Genomic DNA, 23,820 nt, shown 5'->3' on the forward strand with positions numbered 1-23,820 from the left:
GGTCGAGGTACATTATAGGCAACGATTATCACTCGATGATGGTCTTAAAAATGCTGTGAAAAGGCGTGTGCCGACATCACATCATCACGGCCCGTACACGCGTTCAGGGATAATATTATAACGGACACGCACGGAGTAGTGCGCCGTCCGACATTTCAATAGTTGTCGACATATTATTATTATTTAAAAAATGTTACAAAAAGTGATTTATTCGGTGGCAGGTCTGATCGAATTAAAATTTTACTCGGTGCAGTTAAATCGCATCACTAGTGGTGTAATATTATTATCTTTTTGGCGTGTTCAATTGCGATCCGCACTGTATTAAAAAATAAAAAAGGACCCCCGTCACGAATGATTAATCCTACGTCATAACGTGATATTCAATAGTATTCGTTGTAATAATATATATTTTAAAAACAAATTATTCTTCGTGTCATCACAATAATACACACGGACGTATTATAGGATCAACGATCCTTGCTCGTGCAATGATACTATAATCCGTGAAATCTTTTGTCGACGTTATGCGATCTCCTTGTACGCGTACCGGTCGTAGACGGCCTGATATTCGGTCCAGCCGTTCATCTTGAAGTTTTTCATCTCTGCCTCCTTAGACCGGTCTAGCGCCGGTTTGATCGCGGCCGACCCGATGACCGGGTAGTGTGAATCGTGTGGGTTGGTGTACGACCGCTGCTGAACTGTCGACAGATTTTCCATTAGGGCGACCACACGGTTTCGTTCGGCACGCGATACGTCTAATTGCCTTGCGTTTTCCAACTTGAACGTGCAATACCTATAATACGGTGCGGTCACAGAGGATTAAACGCAGTTAAAATACTAGAATACATTCATATTATCATACAGTGATGAAACTTTAGATTAGCTATACTTATAATATTAAGTATTATTATGGGGTAGTACACACTTTTCCTTCTCTTAATATTTTATTTTATTATTAAAATTGAGCATTAATTATCGTTTAGAAAGGAAAGAAAAAAATTGATAAGTTTTTAAATATAAAACTTTTTTTAAATTCAAAGTACCGTAAAACTGAAAAAAAATATATATTGAATATTCACTATCCATTAATTAGTATTAAAAATAATGATTATGTTCTTACGAAAATAACATTCCAATTAAATAAATTAACATCAGTGTTAAGCTTATCATAATAAGAAAATTATAGATAAATCTTTTAAATTTTAAATAATAATATCTTTTTGAATAATATTTTTCCTAAAAATATAAGTCATACAATGTATTTATATATGCAATATTTGCAGTATGCATACCTACTACTTATTGAATCATAACATAGGTTAGGGTAGGTAAGGTTGTACTGTAAACATTATTCAACGCTCTCGATTTAACGTTTTGTTTATAATGCTTATAGATACTTTTGTTTAAATAGTACAAAAGATACAGATACAGATACGGATTGTAAATATATATTTTAATAAATAATAATACAAAAAAAATAGTATTTAACAATAAAACGTGTATATGAGAATCACTGTAGTATCCTATTTGATGTTGTTCTATAATGTAAATTAGGAGGTAGATAAAAAAGTTATATAATTAATTCATTTTTTTTAATGCACTAGTTTTTGCACGGCCGACTGTATAGCGAGATACGGGAATAACTAAAATAAATATTTGATTTTTTACAAATCATATTAAAAAAAAGTAATAAGTCTAGAAGTGAAAAAAAAAATCCATTCAAATATTGTATAACTGTACAATTGTTAAAGCTATAGGAATAAAAATAAATATTGCACTCAATTGTACATAAATTAAAGGTTATTCATGAAGGATTTTTGAATTTTTTTTCAGTATTAAATTGAACGCCCGGGACCCGTATAATTTGTATTGATTACGAGGTCCGTAGTAATAGATACATCGTATATTGTACTGTTGGTGAATAGAATTCACATAAAATGTTGTGCAGTCTTCCACAATATTCATACCACGTTTTCCAGCAAATATTATGTGCACGGGAGTTTATTTATTTATTTTATTTTGTACCTAAGGTTAGGTTTAACTCGAACGTTTTTAAATCCAAACGATTTCACAGCTAATGATTTTCGTTTGATCGTTTCTATAATATGTGTACATTAAAATTTAAGACACAATTATATATACACACACATAAGTATATAAGACGTTACATTACATCGTGTTTTGTATAGGTACCTAAATAAAATGGTTGTAGTGAGCGTTAACCATTTAAAAACAATAGAAGTACGTAAGTATGTCTGGAATTAAGTTGGCAAACCACGATTTGTAGTCATTAGTCGTAAAATGATGTTACGGTAACAATTATAATGTCTAATAATGTATTGTGTAATATTTAAATAATCCGTAAAATTAAGAAAAAACTTTATTAGCCTGCAGGACGACTGCTTGTAGGACGAAACGATGACGACGCGACGCTCGGGAATAACGCACTGGGACGAAAACTTAGGTGTTTCAAACGAATGTTTCCCATTAAGATTTGGCGGAGAATCACATAAATCACTGTCTCATTTAATAAGCATTTATTATATCACCTTATCCCGAGGTCGGCCCTAACAAACGTTGTCAAAGTTAATCGCGATATTTATACCGTCGTATTATTATTACTACTACTACTACTACTACTTCCACCACCACCATGACTGCAACTACTGTTTATATAGGAAGTTGTGTTTAATCATTTCTCAGAGATGACATCGTCCTCTTCCTGCAGAACATGTGGTGATTACGATTTATAAACGTACGTATAGTATATTATATCGTTGCGCTGCAGTGTTTCGTGTACAGTATATACACAGGACCTATGGTATTGGCCGCGCATCCCGAGTGACGTTCGAGTGATTTCATTCGACCGTGTGTAAAACACTAAAGGATTTTAATTAAATTAATTAAAACCACAGACGATCTGACTGTGCAGCGTAGTCGGGCCGACTGGTAAAACAATATCGTGCGCTCACGAAAGGCGTCGTAAGATATACACGATACAACAACGACGATGGTGGCGAGTTCGTTAATAATATACTGTCGTCGCTGTGGCAGCAGAGTGCTGTATCGCGATAATAATATGCACGTAAATACGCACCTTTCAATTATTTTATACGTTGTTTGATAACGAGAATATTAAATAATAAATTTAAGGTATTAATCATTGTTACGTCGACTTAAAATTAATAACTATGTTCACGCGAAATAAATATCATCAAACGAAATTTAGTTCACATTAGAATACGACTAGAAACACGATATATTATACAAACGGTACCTACTACCTATTTTATTACGACATTGATATTTTGTCGGTCATATATGTTGGCTGTATGATACTAATCGAATTTCGACATTTCCCAAAAACTTAATATGATAATAATATTTTTGTATCTGCCGATGTCGTGACGAATTCAAATATTATGATTAAAATATGAACTGCGTGGTCACCAGTGAGTATTATAATATAACACAAATTTGCATGGATCATTTTAACTGCATCTGTGACCTACACACCCTTATAATTATGTTAGAGTATGACCTACAATATTTAATCTTACGTTTGGTTAGATTGAGGTTAAATATGAATTTTACAATAATAATATATGGTCCACTTCGTATCTTGAATATCAAAATTATAAAGTATTTTATATTTTAAAAGAAAACGGGGTACATTATCGATACTATTTATAGTCATTTCCACTGTGTGCGTCTTGTTTAGGTCTATCAAATTATGCGTTTTCATTTGAATATGTCGGAGACCAAATTTTATTAAATCATTTAAAGCAAAAGAAAAACTATTGATTTTGTTCAATATGATTGTCTTATTCTGTTAAATAATGAAACAATAATAGCTTTTATGGTACGTTTTAAAGGCAGACAAAAATCTATATTAGAAAAAAAGGATTCCAATCAATCAAAATATGTGAAATAACATTAGTGAAATATTATACTGTTCGAACTTACCAGCGCACTAGAGAAATTGTATTTTCACTTTCATACGTCATAGTAATCAGTTAAATTCAAATTTAAGTGCGATACATATTCTTTGATTATAATTTAATCAAGACTTTCCAATTACAACTGTAGTTATTTCATCAACTGATATATCATCCAACACTATTGTAGACTTGTATGACTAGTGTAGATATATATTATACAATGTATATATTTTAATCAGACTGGCATGCGTTAACTAATTGAGATTATTTAAACAGATAAAAATTTACTAAAATGAAAATTCAAATAAATATAGACCGTATTTTACTCATTATCTATTAAACAGTTTTCCAAATATTATTCAGATAAAAAAATACACCAAAAACTACGAATATAGACTTTAGATTCATCGAAGGCTGTGGGTTTTTGGTAAAAGTTTGAAGAGCTGGATAAAAGATAAACTCTCGAAAAAAGTTGTTTTATGGTTGAACGATGTATTGTACTCACACAATAATCCAAAATGATTTTATCCGATTGGCATATATGTATTAGATCATATGCATTTTTCTATTTCAGCTGCAATAATCAGTAAATTTTAAACCATTCTATAATTTAAAAAAATTAAATTACACAAATAAATTAAGCTATTTGGTCAGTTTTAAATAAAAAAATAATTGCATGTAAAATTAAATCATTTCAGTATTATTGTTATTTAATTGATGCATGATACAAATCAAAGTTTAATAAAAATAATAATCTATATAGTTATATAATATTATATATATTATATTTATTAAACAATATAAAAATATTTACTGTGAAAAAGTTATTAATTTTAATTTCACATTAACGCTAAATGTATTATAAATTTTAATAATATGTTCAAACTAATTAATAAAAATAATCTAATAATTAATTAAAAAAATAAAAGAATATTCTACAGTTATAATAAAATAAAAAGTATTATTGTTTTATACTTATTACTTGTACGTCCTGATGAATAACTCGGCCAGTCATCATAGATTTGTAGAAGACACATTCAATGAAATATGAATGCTTATATTTTTATCCATATGACCGTATTACAAAATAAATGTTACAAAGTTAAGACAAAATTGAAATTTAAAAATAATAGAGGGTGAATCTGGAAGACACGACATTATTTATAAATTTAATATATCAGTGTGGCATTTTAAAATCATGTATACACCCGAGCACTTAAATTTAATGGCATAATAATATGGCGATAATATCGTTGTACAATAATAAAATAAGGAGCTCTAAGAATGCATAATAGCTAAAAACTTAAATGCACTGCTAAAACCTAAAGTTCAAAAACAGCTAAAACGTATAATTATTTATTATTCTTAAGAAAACCAAACAATATAATGTAATTTAAAAGAAAAAAATTAGTTGAAGTAAAATAAAAATGTACAAAAGTAACTAATGGCCGTCTATGGAACCGAAGTTTTTTAGATCAATAAAAAAATAATTCAAGAAGCTCAAAACCACAGATTCTAAAAAATCTACTCTCTTCACACATACACAAATACAAATACACTCAGTATATTAATTCGTGAACTACCGTCAACTACTGTCCATGAATTTTGATATTGCCTAAAAACTTCAAAAAGTATTTATTATTTAGATTGAAATCGGTGAACTTTGTGACGATTAAAAAGTACACAACACTCTTATTTTTCATCCGTTCGATAACGCGTTATTATACTAATCATAATTATCGACTTATTACACACTATCGTTAGTATTCGTGCAAAAGAGTTTTTAAATGAAATTTCAAATGAATTTACTTTAGCTGGTATTCGGTTAAGGCGACCGGCGTTTCATAAGGGTTAATGTAACCGTCGGGATGCAAACAGTAGCTCAGTCTATTGATCTGGTCTGGTGGAATCGTATTCTGCACTCCTGGGTCCAAAAACTCTCGTACGTGGCTATCGTTGGTCATTTTATTATTTAGTTCGTTCTTTGAACACGTGTAATTTTTTCATAAAAAAAAAAATAATAAAATAAAATAAACCCGTAATCTTATACGGAGACCGTATTCTTGGAAACGATCGGTTTACAGCATGTGTTTTATTTATTTATTTTTTATCCTAAATTAAACTAGAGTATTTTTATTCCCCATAAGCGGATATGCGTATCAGTATAATATATTCAGACGTTTAAACCTTCGACGAATTTATTATTTAAGCAAAACAATTTAATGATATGACTGAATCTTTATTGCTCCCGATAATCGAAAATCACTTCTTCCGATCGTTTCCGAAAGAGTTCAATTCAATTTTAACTCTCTCTACGTATAGGTATACCATTGTAGTAATACATATGGGTAGTATAATATTATATACATGTATATGTAATATGTATATTACATACTCTAAAATGTCGCTTTGGTGTAATATTAGCATTCGTGAATACCATACTACAAGTATATAGAAGTATTCGAATGGTCGATTATCATAATAGTATGCATATAGTCCACTATAATAGAAAATTGTATTCGTAAACTATTATTGACCATTCTAGACGAATTCACGACGAGGAATTTTTTCATAAATCGAAAATATGGTGTTCTACGAACTTCATGATATTATTAAACATGTGAGTAGAAATTATAATTACTTCAGATGATTTTACCACGAGACTAACCAAGTTAAACAAGAGTAACCAAACTCTTAATAATCACATAAATGTGTAATTATGATAGGTAGGTACTGTTAAATAATAAATAAGTACTATATTCACTATAATGACATAAAATAATACGTTCAAGCTTAATCATGGTGTTATAATTGTTATAATATCTTGTTATTTTTTTATTAAATATAAATAAAATCATTATTTTAATATTATAATATTAACTATGAATGGCTAGTTGTATAGTATTATGCGTATTATAGTAAGATACCAATATAATACCAATTCGATATTGTTTACACTATTTATATTACTAGTTTAGTATTACACATTATATTTGTATGGAAGTATTTAAATGTGTTTTCAATATTCAAATATTTTTCAAAATAAATATTATAATATAGTAAAATGTTTAAAATTATAATTCAAAGCGCACTCTATATGTTTTAATATTTTAAGTAAATTTTTTTTTTTTTGTAAATCTATTTATAAAATATAATTTATATTTTACACCATTATTCGGAGTATCAATAGTTTATCAGAAAAAAAAGTTTTTAAGAATTTTGTCAGATCAATTATCTCCCCAAGGCGAGTACTGACATTTTTTTTTGTCCCAACGTGTGACATCTTCCGCAAGACTTGACAGCACTGACTTCAATGAAATATTTCAGGGATAGAGACAAAAGATTGCCCTTTTGACCAGGTATTAAAATTGTTGTAAAAATGATTTTTTTTTTCGTGAAATATTTTCGCATTGTCTTTTGTCTCCACTTTAAATGTTTCGACAGATAACCGAACGGAGCGGAGTACGAATAGATTAGGACAAATAAAATAAATTCTCTAAAAGCGTGCACAAACATTTAGTTGAACACTGTGTCATACCTAAAATATAAGTATAAATCACAAACCTTGTATTTGATTTTCTGTAATCAAATTATTTAGCTCACCTCTCATTAATACTTAGTGAAATATTAAAATTCTAATGTTTTCTCAAATGACAAGAATATTCAGCTGTGCAGTGATACTAACCTGATTTCAGATTGTAATACACTAATACCACCTACTTATTATGTCAACCCGTTTGTTGAAATAATTTAATACCTTAGTAATTTTATAATATTGTTTTAGATAAATTAATATGAACTAAAAATAATATATAATTTAAAAATATATAAATTATTTTTTTTGTTTGAAATATTTTTTTAATGCGATTAAGGGCGATACGATAGAATATAGTAACGAAATTCAATACAGTTAAATTTAAAAAAAGGATATTTCAGTAGATTTCCATAAGGATTTCAAACATTTGTTTTTGTTACAGTGTTCTTACATTCAGCGTTATTGTTTACGAGTGGTTTACCTAGACACCATACAATCTAAATTGAATAGGTACTGAACCTATAACAGTGTACTCTATAGTCTATATACATTATACATCACCCCAAATCACTATATAATTATTTTACCAATTTAAAAAATATAAATAAAAATTATCCAAAAAAAAAAATTAATATTAAAACAGATATGTCTAGATAAATTAATCAGTCAAGTGATAATTTATAAAAATAAAATAAAATAGTTATAATAATAATTATTAATAAACAATAGTTCCAATATAAATATAGTAATATATTATATTAATAGTATATTAGGCTATCCTATATATTTTAAGCTGATTAAATTATAATTTCTTCCATTTTACTTAAAGTGAGTTTATTTTGTACTAATTTATTTGAAAAATTCAATCATAGATTCAATCTAATGCGTATTTTTTGCATCAAATAAATTATATTTCAATAGTTTAAATTGATTATTTCATACACAAATTAAAATGTTCTCAACAAATGTAAGTAATTATTACAGTTTTATATCTATATAGTATATAGTTTTTATTGTTTATCGATCACATATTTTCTGGAGCAAGGTGGATAAAATATAATGTTAAACATGTATATGTGTTATGTAATATATTAGGTGTAACGTAATGATCCACCTTCGTAATACACATGCATAATAATATAGTAAAGTTTATTGGTATTTGGAAGAAATACACACACACGCACATGTAATATATAATTGAATTGCGTTGGTATATAGATTTTACAATATCATTCAAATAATATACACTCAATACTACCAGAGTATCACAAATTTTGGTAGTGGTTTACGTGGTTTAAATAAAATATTTCTTATGATCAAAAGTGCAACGATGTTTTTTCGATTTTTGTTTCCGTATTATATATTTATTTTTTATTTATATAACCAAACATTTTACTTCTCAGACGTTACGTTCACATCCTGTGCAGTGAGAAAATTATCTATGCATGAGTATATTAGGCTTTTCGTCAATATTCTTTTTCCCATCTTCAAGTGGTTTTCCATATTGTGAATATGTGAATGATGTTTAACCGTTCCAGAAAACTTATTGTTTCTCATCGATTGTTATTTTGTAAGAAAAATACAATAAACTCGATCTTACAAAACAACGAAATAAGTTCGATTATATAAACCATATGATTATCTTTTTATCGCGCGGACGGTCGCGAGAACAACAATCTATTTGGAGATCGAAGCGTGAGATTTTATTTCTAGTATTAGATTATGGTTCTTATTTTTTATATTTTTAGTCTTTGTGTTTGACAATAGTATTAACTTATAGATATGAATCACAGTGTAATATAGGTAGGTAGTTACCTATACGGGTTTAAGTTCACAATAGAATTTTATTTTTTTACATATGTTATTATAGCAGGTAAATGAGAACTTATACATGTAAAACACGTTGCTATATACGTACCTATAATATAATATAGTTAAAAATACGAAAAAAAAAATTTATTTTGTATATACACTGTAATACTGTATCAAAAATCGATACGTACAACATCATAAACGTCGTAAGTATAATCTTTTCTACTCTTGGAAAAATATAACAATAGATTTAAATCGTCGTATAAGCTTCAAAGTGTTCGCTTTGACGTGTGAATAAGACGTTCATAAGGATGAAAAAAGTTCGAAGAATCCGAAGAAAAAAAAAATTGATTGAAAAAAAATTCATCTGTAGTTATTATTATAATATTACAGATGTGTGTATGATTACGTAATATGCATTAAATCGATTAAGACTGTGCGGGCGTTGTTTTGAAATGTACACTTGTACTACAATACTTACTAGGTTCGCATTACCGACTCGTCATTAGAACGATAAATCGTCGAAGCCGCAATAATGTCAAGACCCGTAAATCCACACTTTTACAACGAGTGTCAATTATTATATAGTGTTATTACAACATTGCACTACTATTACATAGCTATTGACTTAATTAATACTGCTGACTCAACAGTATGCTTATTCGATTAAATTCTAGACAGTCCACCACATATTGTGTAGACCTATTGTTTTCCATCTTTCAAAAATATTAGTTTATTGATCTTGTACCTTCAGAGCCTTTTTGTTTAAAACCATTTACCTCCTTTAGCTATACATTTACATAATAATGCACAGTATCAGTGTCCCTGTTATATATGTTATTGGAAAAACTACAACGTTAACGCCTATATCTCAGCCTTTCGGCAATACATTTTGAAATTGTATTCTCGCGAGTCCATGGCACATTGAATCAAGTCGGACTAAAAATAAATAAGAACACGGCTAGAACCTAATAAATATGTATGAAAGGAAAAAAGAAAACAAATATACGAAAATATTTTTGAATAGTCAATAACTACAGTAGCATAATAACTCGATATAATTTCCCATAGTAATTAAGTCACGGATCCTGACCATCATGTACTTGTCAAATTTGGCACGTCTCTATTATCTAATTATTGTATGTACTTATATACAGAGTGTGGCAAAAGTCGGTTCCTGTCGATTTTTGTTTTCGACGCTCAACGCGTAACGAATATGAAGAAAGAGTGCACCGATAACAGATGGCAGATGATTATATATTTTTCGGTATGAAAGTTTAATGTGTTGTAATTGTTGCGTAGACGTGCAGTGGTGTATGTCAACCTGACACCGAATTTTGCAGCACTCTGTATATATTAATTTGATCATACCCGCATACCATAATTGCATTTATTTTAATAATATGGACCACGCATCCTTATGAAATATCTGGTTATACAAGTTTACTTACGAAAAATCATTCAAGCGTTGAGTCCGGCGACCGTGATATCTGGTCCGCAGCCTCTTATTTAAGATTACAAGCACGTGTTTGTTTGTTTTTTTTTTTTTTAAGGTGGCGTATTATTTTATTTAACGAATAGACCATATAATAAAATAGTGTTGGTCTGTTTACAACAGTTGTTGGTATAAATCGCTATGAAAACTTTATAAGAACTGTATAACAACAAAATGCGACTCGTGAAATGTCGAAAAATCATCTCGTAAAACGAACGACTGACCACCGCTTGAATTACGCTAGATACGATTGCATAATCATCGTGTTGAACTACCACATTCGCCCAATATTTAATTATGGACAGATTTCAAAACTGTACACATGCAATATTCTACGATACGATATATCACGATGAAATACGCATTATCATTCCTCCGCGTAATCATAATAATATAACATATTTTGCGATCGAACGGCGTGGGATGTGTACGTACGCGATTATATTATGGTATACGATATCGTTATGTCCGATAAACATATCCAATACCGATCTTTTGACGTGATAAGAGTGCAGTTTACAAGCTGAACCGCTCCGGGCGTACCTTTATTGCGCTCGTCTGGTCGAAAATTGCGTTCGAGAGACCATCACGCGGCACCGTCCCGACGGTCACGGTCATAAATCTATACTCGATTCGACTATTTGCGGACAAATCTAATCCAAACCATCGCAAATCGTGTGCGATTTAACGTCAAAAATAGTTTGGTTTTTTTTCTCTTTTCGTATACATTACCATTTTTTTTGATATCGTTTTGTGATGCGTCCGAAACGCGGGTTTTCGCGCCAAGTCGAATGACGCAAAGCCATATATAAAATCACCCGCGCCGCCTATGCTAGAATAAAGTTTTTAAATACGACCGGGGTAGTAATGCGCACCGAACTTGGATATACTTTATCATCGGTTTAGTCGGGATAATGTAATCAGAGGCGACGTAGAGAGTGCAAAGGCTTGTCAAGGCGCGCGGCAGCGCAGCGAACGGTGGCAGAGGGATATACAACACGAGTACACGACGACTACATTATATGTATACAGCCGACCGAGGCAACATGCTCCTTAGTCCTTATTTATATATATATATATATATGTTATATTATGTATAATAAACTACAGCCACCCAAGTGTACACGTATATAACAATACATTATAATATAATAATACCTACGCACCTATATAATAATAATATACGCGTGTTGTATGTATATACATATTATAAGCAGAATTCGCTCGTAATTTTATTTTATTTCTCGGTCCCCACCGCCGCGCGTTAAAGTTTTGATACACGACTAAGAAAAGAAAACCACGGCACCGGCCACTTTATAATATTATGAATGTTTTTGTTGCTCCGGCATCATCGTAAGAATTGAAAACTCAATTTAAACGGAATATATGATTGCTGTTTACAGAATGTTTGCATCGCACCAATTTCGCCGGGGTTGCAGACTTGTTTACATTCTGATAAAACATCTAATCTATGAGGCATATACGTGAGTGTACACACCGAGTCGTACGACTTTTATTACTTTTGCCCGGAAGCACCAACTCCAAGAGAAAATAAACTAAATTACGTAGACGCGTTGTATCGCGTGGTAAAAATATTAACCAAAATGCATATACTTTTTTGAGCAGTTGCAAAGAATGTTTATTTTTCATTTTATTTTTGTTTTGTTTTTCGTTCGCGGTTATGACTGAATTCACCAGGTACCTATGCATACTACAACTGTTCGCGTATTTTCTGGAATTAACCTAACGTTTCAGCCGAAAACTTTCCAAAGTTATTGGTACCTTGAAGTTTTCCAGATCGTAAATTTCCAATGATAACCGATAAGGAACGGAAGGAGAAGAAAAAACCAGTGAAAAAAGTTTTGTTTAAAAGTCACAAATAGCTTGAAACATTCTTCCGATATTGCGTTTTCCGACATTTATCTCGCCCGTGCAGTATACCTCTACATACCTATGCCCAAATCGTCGGAGGGAGGGGGGATTGACTTTCTCTCATTTTGACTTGTTTTATTGAACTTCGTTCTATAGTGAAATACGCCGGCCGCGGCTATAATATCGTTTTCATGCTAAATCGGTTCCAATTTTCGATTTGATTGTGTCAGTTTCCGTTTAAAGTTACGCGTCGCACCGGTCGCATACGCGTATACTTTTCTCGGAAATTATTTCGTATCGGTCATGAAAAATAAATCCCTAAAACTGCCAGCAGTAAGCCGTTTGACATTGAGAAATACGACTAATATTTCTCACGTTGTAGAACATAACGTACAGCATTCACATATAAATGTCGCTGTTTTTCGTTTCTCCCAGTCTCGAAGAAAAGATTTTAAGGTGTCTTAAATATCTGCTTAAGCGTAAATACTGAATTCCCACATTTGACACAAACAATTGGTATATTTTTTAAGACCTGCGAACAAGTGGTTTATGCACTGCGACCATTATATCGTGTGAAGTATATAATACCTCTAGGTATGCATTTGGTATCTTGTCAAAGTTATTTATTAAATAAGTCTTCGTAAACAAGAAGAGTATAGGTATTATTCGTTTTAATATAATACGATAGATAATCCGTTTTGTCACAGAACCGAACATTTGTTAAATAATACTTATAATATTTCTGAACGGTGTTAAGACGTTTTTTTTAATACGTTTTACGTCACGTACGTCAATATGGGATTCAAGTTTTAGCATAATGCATCTATCTCCTTTTATTATACATACACACATAATACTATTGATACTTTTCGTGTACGAGAAACCGAGGTTACGGGTGAAATTATTGAAATGATAAATGAAAAAACCCGTGTAAAAATTATATTATAACATCATACTATAAGAATTCGAGTTCGTGGTCAGGAGCTTAACAGTGGTTTAATCGAAAGTTGCTTATAAGTTGCTGGTAGTAACGATCAATGAAGTTTATTCGTGTGACATTTCTCAATCTCACGTCATCCTCATCTAAGTCCTCTTCATTCAGCTAAAGTACTCGTGAATAGTTATTTTTTCACTTGGCTTACAATAAACGTATTGTCAATGTCTAATCAGCCCGGATAATACTTTATATGGTCCATCGGTTATAACGTTATAAAGATAATTTTTAAAGTACTTTTCACGGAGAATTAAAGAAAATGGTTTTTTTTTCTTAAAACTTTTACACTTTTATATATAATATATATATAAATTTAAAACTGTTAGATTCGGTTGGCGTACTCAGCCAAACGGAGGCGAAACGAATGGCCGATGGTTACATTTTTCGTATTGTGTTAAATTCACTTTCGATTTTGTTTGATACGCACGGCACGGCAGAATAGTAAATACAAGCGATCAATGGGGCTATTCATGTATTACTGTTGTAGTATAATTTAGGAAAAGACGGTCGAGCTGCTGCACTATATTCGTATCTCTTGTTATCGAACAAACCTCTCTCTTCGTGATCATTGTATATATATATATGTCATAATAATACTATACAAACGGTCTATATCTTATTGAATACTAACCATTTCCATTTTATTGTTGTGTTCTATATATTTTACAGGGTGGACTACCCTGGAAATACTTATGTATATATATATTGTATAATGCTTACTCCAACAGCTGCTACCGTAGTACCGTTTCTGTTTGCATATTATAAAGGCCAATTTTACAGCTCCGTTCAGTATTAGGTGTATTGTCAACACCTCTTAATGGCACATAAATCGTGATAGATGACGAAACAGAGAAAATCTCTTTGGTGTTCATTTGCGAAGCACGATAAATGACTATAACAATCGGAATATTCTTCTTCCAATAAACAGCGTAGTTGGGTTTACTAGGTATACAGGGAATTGTTCTCTTTTATTCTTTCATTCAAATACCAGACAAACATATATAAATATATGTCTGTGTGTGTGTGTGTACTCGTATAATATCAACAACAACCATCGACAGTATCAATCGAAAACGCGTCGTCGTAACAAGTTTATTTTCCCTATGGGAAGCGTTTCAATAATAAAAAAAACGATACAATATATTTATCATAATTTGCGTATGATAATAAATTACTATGGAGACAACGCCTTTTCATAATCCAGTAAAAAATGTCCCTTGTACTGTAACGCACTCGTTTAGAACGAGTGACGGATAAGACGTTAGTCGATCGGTTAAAAGTTTTTTTCAAACCATGTCAAAATCATTTTCTATTGTACACAGCATAGGCAACTGCGTTTAAATAGTACCCAAAAAATAAAAATCACAATAATGCACGTATTTTATAGATACGTAAAATGCATATTACATTTTTGCTCACCTTTCATCATATTGCGTATTATAATATTATATACACCATCGTACACCGCTAATTAGAGTTAATAATGGCAATAATTGGAGTTTATATTGTTTATCCGATAATGAATATTACGACGAAGAAACGCGTTATTGCTATGTATAATAACGTGTAAGCTTAAATTTCACAACAATGATATCGTATCGACTTTCAGTGCATATAGTATAATACTAGATTTATTTCGTTTACATAGTCTACTTCAGTGTTTAATCTCCTAAAAATTTGCGTTATTAACAACAGTCGAATAACAATAGTGCTATGGTTGTTATTATTGTTATATTTTTCATTATACATTTGCTAATAAAAACGATAGTTAATAGTTAATATTCCATCAGTATTCTATTATGATACCAATATATGAGCTCCGGTTTAATCTACCATGAACAATATAAAATTTGAATAAAATACATTTAAACTTTCCACGAAAACGCTCTTGGTGGATTATTTGAAATACCTGCAGGTATAATAATATAACATACAATACATATGATACAATAATACACTATTCGATGATCCCATCAATTAAAACTGAATAAATTATGATGTGTTCATCGTAATACTATAAGCATTCTACTATAATATAGTGCCTGTATGTATATTATAATTCTACGACAAACTCATTTACGATGAAACAATGTGACGAGTGCTAACTCGGAAAACATCGGTTTTCACTTTGAACTATTTATACTTGTAACCCTCTAGACGTGTGAATACTGACAGTGGCAGTTATCTTATGTAGCTCAGTCACTAATATAATAATAATAGTATATGTTCTACGTATATTATGTATACATAATATTAGTAATAACTATACAGTATGGCGTTCTAATTTATTTTCAAAAAATTACTCAGCTCAATCCGATCGGTTTTTGTATAATTTATATTTGTTGTACCAAGAAAATAAATTATTCCAAATAAAAGTAGAAATTTCAACTAAAACTGTTCTAATAATATTATTTTATAGTGTAAACAATTGCATAACTTAATATATTTTTTTTTTGTTACAGAATTACCATATTATGGACACGTGGCACGGAAAGTTTGATCAGATCAGTGCATAACGTATGTATAATTATTGTATATTATAAAAGCTATAAGAATAATTAAATATAAAATGTATTACTAAAATTAAGAAAAACGGATGATGAAAACGTAATGTATAGTATTGAGTATTGGTGTTCTGAAAAAAAAAAATTTCTTAAACAAAAAATGTGGGTTTCGGTAAAAAAAAATATCTTATAATTTGTGTGGACTGAATGTATTGTTATTCAAACAAAATTCTAATTTTTGCAAAGCTCTCAAATCAAATTTTTTATTAGATTTTGAAGTAGAATTGTTTTTTTTTATAGTTTTATAGTTTCAGTTGTAGAATAATTTATCTAATGAATTAATCGTCATTACTGCAATACTGTGACATTATCATCACAACCGCTCAAAATGTGTGAATGATTAATTGTTTGAAATCATTTGATTAAAGTAAATCAACTAGTTTAGAAATTAATTTTCACTCTATTTGAAATTTTAATGATAAATTCATAATAGCAATATATAGTAATATTCATAAATGTATTATACTTTCTGTGTTATCGTTTATTTGAATTTAAAGTAAACCATATAATATTATTGTTTATTATTAATACTTTTTTATTACTTTGTTGAATTTAAAATTACATAATTTAACTAAACACGTGACTAAATTAATTGTTAACCTTATTTTTTTGGTAATCAAAAAATAATTTTTTAAAAAAATCAGCTTTTAAAATTTTTTATGAAAAATTTTCATTCTTAGTTATTAATTTTAGATTTTTATTTTTATTTTCTCACTAGCACTTACTGTGAAATACTGTCCCAAAAACGTTGTATAATACATGATCATTTTTTGTAATAATGTGTACTTGTCTTATCCAACATAACGTTACATTTTAAACTAAACGTATAACACGGCGCATTGTGTAGATAAAATATATACATATAGGTGCATGAATAATTATTTGAATACATTTTTCACTATATTCACTATTATACAATATCAAATAATGAAACGCCAACTACGTGAAAAAAAAACGTTGTTCTAAAAAATGCTATATATTGTTGTAGTTAATATAGTTTTTAAGCCTGTTTCTTAGTTTCGTCTTTTTAAATGGAATATTTTGGAAATTTATAATTTACATATCAATAGATACGATGATAGATTGACAGTGTTCGTAAGTAGAAGAAATATGATTCTTCTTATTTCGAAAAATAGAATGTCATATAATCTAAACGCTTATTTGTTTTGGTCACGGTGGTGATCAAAATCACTCAGATCGAAACGGTTATTATAATAATAATTGGAAGCGAAATAATATATTATTTTATTATTTCGCGGAGCTCAAGTTGTGAAAACGGAACGCAGCGATGAGTCCATCCCGGGGCGGAAAATAACCATGGGTTACGGGGAGGGGGAACAAAGGAGTGAAATATTATAAAAAAGAAACCCGTGAAAAATACCGTATCCATTATCCACCGATAGAGGGTATTTATATAATATATTTCCGTCGTCGTTTCCTTCTCGTCATCTTCCACCCTCTTCATCAAATCACCTTCCACAACATCCGTTTTTCCACCACCCCGACCACCGTACAGAGGTTTTACCGGAACGACGCGTTGAACCCATTCGATATGAGATGACCTCATTATTATCATCATCGTCGTTTTCGTCGTCATCATTATATTATAATATAAACGGCGGTGAATGAGAAGACGAACTACGGCGTCGGCCCATGCGGCCGTCCACATAATAATAATATTATTATTATTTTAGAAAATAGAAAATCGATTCGTATAATATAGCATATAGTTTGATATTGTTTTGCCGGTCGGTAGTAGAGTTTTGCGTATTATTATCGTCGTCGTCGTCGTCGTCGTCGTTCTCTTTCTTTGCGGTAATGCGGTGGCGGCGCGGTAAGTACTTCGCCGTAGTACCGTCATCCCCCAAACGACGTCGTCGGTTCCCGGCAAAAGACACAATGCCATTATCGAAAGCGTTCGAGCGTTTTAATCTATCTTCGTCTTTGTCGAGAAAACGCGCGCGCGAAATCAATCGTCGTCGTCGAGGCCGCGTCGTCGACACAATGCATGCGAAGCCCGACGTGCTTTCCGAGTGTATAATATTATTTATACTCTACGTCGAGTTGCGGTGGCAGCAGTAGCAGCGATGGGGAGCAGTCAGGGCTACGACGTTAACGAATCTGTCACACAGCCTCGAAATCGTAGCCGTGTGTAGCCGCTGCACAGCCATTACGTTAGGCCGGCCAAGCTCACTGGCTTAACCTCCACCGTCGGTGACGTACAATAATTAATAATAATATTACGAAGTTATTGACTCCGTGAAACGTACGTGGCGTGATATTACCGTGACATTTCGTATCCAGATTTACTTTAGTGCACAAACATAAAAATAACATTAACCTACTGTTACTCGTCTATAATACTATTGTTATTTAACATATCATAGACGATAGTTTGTGAAAACGATTATTTGTACTTTGTACGGGAGGGTTTTCCTCGAATAAAAGTCGATTATATGGGATTTAACTGCATATATTATCACATACTGTTATTATAATACTCGAATAATATTAACATGGCGTGAAAACGATTGTACGTTTATACTGTATTGTATTATGTTGTCGAATCCGATACCCTGCAAACTCTTACGGAAGTGTAAAACGTACACGAGGGTGCTAAAAAGTCGAAAAAAATCTCACACTCCGTGCACTTGTTCTTTTGGCTTTTTTAATATATTTCATACAATGTACCTACGGTTATATCTCGTTAACGTTCGACTATCAGTGGTACCGCCCCGGGGACTTTATATAATATCATAATGTACGGGAGCGTATATTACAGCTAGTGTGAGAAATTAGCTCCGGAGAGCTCGTAATTTCCTATTACGTACCGTTATTGCGTTATTATTATTATTATTATTATTATACATTCGCAGGAATATCTCGGCAGAGCGCTCGCGCGAGCTTTATACATATATACAGATGTATATACGTATGCTGCAGCTGTGACGTAGCCGGGGAGTGCTAATGCGTCGGCGGCGCGGGTGTAAAATAATACACACCGGTGTGACTATAATAATAGACAACGTACCCTTAACAATAATAATAATAATAATAATAATAATAAGTTATTACAATATAGCTACGAATGCCGTTGACGCTCGTGATATAATACGCATAATATCGATTGTCTAACGCAATATATTTTGTGTAATACGACGACGATTTGGAAACGATTTCGGCGTGTTAACTATATACTTAGCATAATGTACAGACATGCACAGAAGCAATAAAAATAATACACCCTACATATTATTTGGGTAAGGGGGGGGGAGGTGGTGAGTTTAGGTTAGTGTTTAGATCGATACACGAAACCGTACTTACACGAGAGACTTCGTTCTGTTATAATAACATAGTGTTTGCTTGGGTATATGATTGTAGATAATTCGCACGAGATAATGTGTATGATAATAGTAACAACAAATTGGGTCTCCACGAGAGTCAATTGGTATTGATGTATTTGAAAAAGTAATATAATATTGCATTGTGTTCCTGACATAATTTTTGTATCAGAAATCAATAATATATATATATATTATATGATGCTGTATAATAACATGTGTATCAGATATCAAACTAGACTGAAAGATCGATGCATTTTTTTTTAATAATTCTAAAATTGATATTTAACTGTACTTATATTTTATATAAGCGTGTTCGTATTTTTCAGCCCAAAGGGGATGTACATTTATAATATTAATTTCGTTGTATTATTATTATTATTATGTTGTTTATACGAACAATTTTGTATAATTCATTTATAGCGTGTTACCGAGATGACGTTTAAGTGCTAAGCGGTATTCGGAGTATTCCAGCCTAGCAAAAACGATGTCGCCCAATTCGCCGCGAGACGTTTATTACGGTCTTGATAACTGTCAGAGTTAAACACGACGCGCCACCGCTTTAACCCATCGCCGAATTCTGAGCGATTTTGAATAATTCTTGTCAAACTTTTGACTGATAAACTTCCACGGACAGAGTTCTCAGGGACGCAGTAATAATGTATTAACATTCATTTGCATACGATAATTCGTATACTAAAATTGGACCTAGCGCACGCTATATACTTTATTATATGGACGTATAAATTTGGTATTATTATATATATATATATTCACGCGAGTTTCGCCTGACTGCACCGGTTTAGCTATGATTAAAGGGTCGACGTATAATTAATGCCGGTTGGTCCGCCGGGCGATTTTAAACAACGATGATCCTTTACCGTTTCGGACAAGTCGAATTAAGGTAACCAGCATTATTGTTTATCCTTATTGTGTACACAAAGCCAGAGGTTATGACTATGTAGGTTTCTGTTTTCATACCATATCGACTGAAAAATAACTATGGCGTGATATGTTCAATAAATAGTGAATGCGAATATAACTTAATTATATGTATCCTTGTTGAAACGGCATCGACGGTGTCTATAATCAGTTTTATACTGTACGAAATACTTGATAAGTTATTAAAACGTTTAACCGTTTTGACAGCTTACATTTTATACGAGAAGATTTATTACAATATGTATAATACACACACATGGACTTTTTTAAACAAAAAGTAATTCAATTTTTATTTTGCTTTTTTTATTTCTAGCTATCACTGTACCCGCCCCCATGGATAGTTTTTTGCAAATTATGAGGCTGTTTCTTTGTCTTATAGTTATTTCGATCATAAAATGTTAAAAAGTGTACATATCTTAACCTACGCAAAATAATATGAATTTAAGGTGTTTATAAATTCTTATAAATATACTCATAGATAATAAAAAAAAAAAAATTTATCAAATTTTTTTTTTTATTCTTACACCCGGGAAATATATTATGTAATAATATTATAACGTCGTTAAATGAATAACAATAATAATTATTATTAAATAACAACATTTGGCATGGCATTTTGTGGGTCTTCTCATTATACAGCCAATCAGCGCGCTACTGACGTAGATAATATACAAGTTTTCTATTGGTTATTATTATTATTGGATGTTTTAACATATTTTAACTACTCGAGTCTCAATATTAAGTCGTCAGTCGTAGTTAGAACGCAGTGATGTACACTTCAAACCCAACAGGGACATAGGGACCGTTCAAAGCATCGAGCCGTTGTCACATCTCATATACGTCGACAATAATAACTGATTCATCGACTATTCTATATACACATTCCGAGGTTAGTCGTGGGCGATTGTCTATACGCTTTAAACAATTATTTTAATAATATATTATAATATATAATACATATAGGTCGAAATTCAAATTTTACAGGGGAAACACACTTTTATTTGTGTTGCTTTTTATGTTCCCTTTTGAAATAAATAAAATACAGATACACATATGATTACTATAGGATCACGTAGATATGTTTTGTTTTCACGTAAAATATTATATTTAGAATCTAATGTATTAATCTATACTATAAAAGCAATTCTTGATTTTTTGTCAGTCATACAAATCCACACTGTTCAACGTATTCTCACAAAAATTTTTACTGTTATACTTGACAGTTTGTTGGAGGTTTTAGTATCACTTTCGTTAGGGAACATATCTGATATATTATATATAAAATAAATATATTTATTTATATATTTGTTTTTATTAATATATTTTAATATAATATATTGGACATGTTCCCTAACAAAACTGGTACTAAAACCTTCAACAAACTGTCAGGTATAGCAGTAAAATATTTGGTGAGGATACGTTGAACGGAGTGGATATGTATGCGTGACAAAAAAATGGGACTTGCTTTAAATGTATAGATTTGATACGACTCAAATTTTTTTAAATAAACCCTATTAAATATTTTTGCCCACACAATTACATATTATTATATTATTTTTATGCTCTATATTTTTTGATTAAGACACTAATGAAATAAAAGAAATCGATAATCATTTTATAATTGTTCAAATTCACTAATTTGACTTATATATAAATAATAATATCGAAGTCATATAATTATGGGTAGATATTTTGGGAAAGCCTAATAACAAACTGTACACTTTTCGAGTTTGCGTAACGATTGTCGTGACTAATATTATATTACTTATTCTTCATAAGTAAATCTGAATACTTGGTCCATGTATTTCACATCATGAATGTTAGCAACAAAATAGGTCTTTCATGCAGTATTAGGTTTTACGTCCTCCTTTGTATACGTAATGCACAGTTATAATACATATATTTACGCTTTATTATACATATGTATTATATTATACACAAATTATTCAATTCAAATACTTAATAGTGGTTCAAAAATTTCGAAACCGCACAAGACACTGTCACGTATATTAAATTTTATCAAAACATAATATAGTGACTACAAAACACGTACTCGCTTTGAGTAGTAATTCTACGTGCTACTCAACTAACAAACTTCCCTTCCGTCGATACGCATTTCCAAACTATAATTTCACTATTATAATCACATATATGAAACAATAAAGACGATTAGGTCAATTGTGCAGCACTCGGTCGCGTGTTATGTATGGAGTTTTGACAGAAATTTTACTTTAATAATAGCAACTACTATATGCATCTTGTGTATGATATTATAGTCACGGTATGTTGTTATGTATTGTCATATTGACTATTATAATCTACGAATACTATGCGTATTAGGGGAGGGAGTAAATTATTGAATGAATAACTTAAACTTGAACGTATATTGTTTTATATTTTGATCGGATATTATTGAAGTAATAGAACGTATGGAATTTGTAGTATAAATATAGCATAGAAACTAAAACAATTTAAATTAAACCAATTGACTTAAAGAGTTCTGGGATTTTTTTTTTTTTAATTTTGATAAATATACATCGTCGAATAATTATTAGTAAAAAAATATTTTTAGCAGAACTTTACTAAAATCACAATAGATCGCAATTTTTAACCTTTTGATATGGTTTTCATTTGTTATTTATAACAAAGAAACAACTGAAATGGTAGGAAACAACCTTTCCATTGTATAAAACACATTACATTTCTAATGGTCATGTAAAAGTTTTAAAGCGCTTCTTCTGACTGAAATGTATTAACAGAAATAGATATAAGTTAAAATTAAAAAAAAATTTCCCTTTACTCTGAATCTAAGACACGATGTTTATATACAATTTCACACTTTAATTATTATAGATGTAGTACGCTAAATAATAATAAATTATGAACCGTAAACAAATACTTAATTTAAATCCTAACCTCTGTTCATATAATGTTGCATAAACCGTTTCAATCGTTTTCATCTGTAACCATCCACTCACCATAATGAAATTCATTAACTAATGCGCGACAAATTGTATGGTGTGTGGTATGCATATTGTGTTTAACGCATTGTAAGTGAACTGTAAAAATAAACAGTAGTAATTGTAATACTACAGAAAACTGTTTGATTAAAGGTAAAAACAAAATGCAGTTGTGACAACTTTTAACGTCAGATTTTCTCACCAAACACGTATTATTATTATTTTATATGAATATAACTATTGTCTATTAAAAATAAAATGTAATTATTTGTTGGTAAAACCATAAACTAAATACTTTATGCATTTTATAAGCTATTATAATTAAAAATTGTAAATATATTATAATAGTTTTAAATTATAACGG

The 23,820-nt window shown here is 30.7% G+C and overlaps 2 protein-coding genes across 4 annotated transcripts in view; one reads left to right on the forward strand and one right to left on the reverse strand.

Moving 5' to 3' along the window:
* LOC114128483 (leucine-rich repeat-containing protein 4B-like) overlaps positions 1-23,820 on the forward strand; it is a 283,831-nt gene that overhangs the window by 179,205 nt on the left and 80,806 nt on the right. For 2 of the 3 annotated variants that reach the window (XM_050204262.1, XM_050204264.1), the window contains one exon: positions 16,112-16,166. The gene's annotated coding sequence lies outside the window, so the exon portion shown is untranslated. Of the gene's footprint in view, positions 1-16,111; positions 16,167-21,200; positions 21,386-23,820 lie in introns of those variants that run through there. The other variant, XM_050204265.1, reaches the window with a different exon arrangement.
* On the reverse strand, positions 523-5,905 carry LOC114119556 (uncharacterized). Its single transcript, XM_027981141.2, has 2 exons — positions 5,751-5,905; positions 523-793 (listed from the first exon to the last, which is right to left on the reverse strand). The coding sequence occupies exons 1-2, from the start codon at positions 5,903-5,905 to the stop codon at positions 523-525; spliced, it is 426 nt and encodes a 141-aa protein (XP_027836942.2).

The sequence above is a fragment of the Aphis gossypii genome, chromosome 3 (genome assembly GCF_020184175.1).
Source record: "Aphis gossypii isolate Hap1 chromosome 3, ASM2018417v2, whole genome shotgun sequence".
In the NCBI taxonomy this organism is placed as follows: Eukaryota; Metazoa; Arthropoda; class Insecta; order Hemiptera; family Aphididae; genus Aphis; species Aphis gossypii.

Coding starts and splice junctions, on each gene's coding strand:
- LOC114119556 (XM_027981141.2), bottom strand. CDS start 5,905: ATGACCAACGATAGCCACGTACGAGAGTTTTTGGACCCAGGAGTGCAG. Junction 794..5,750: donor TTAACCGAATACCAGCTAAA/GTAAATTCATTT, acceptor ACCGTATTATAG/GTATTGCACGTTCAAGTTGG.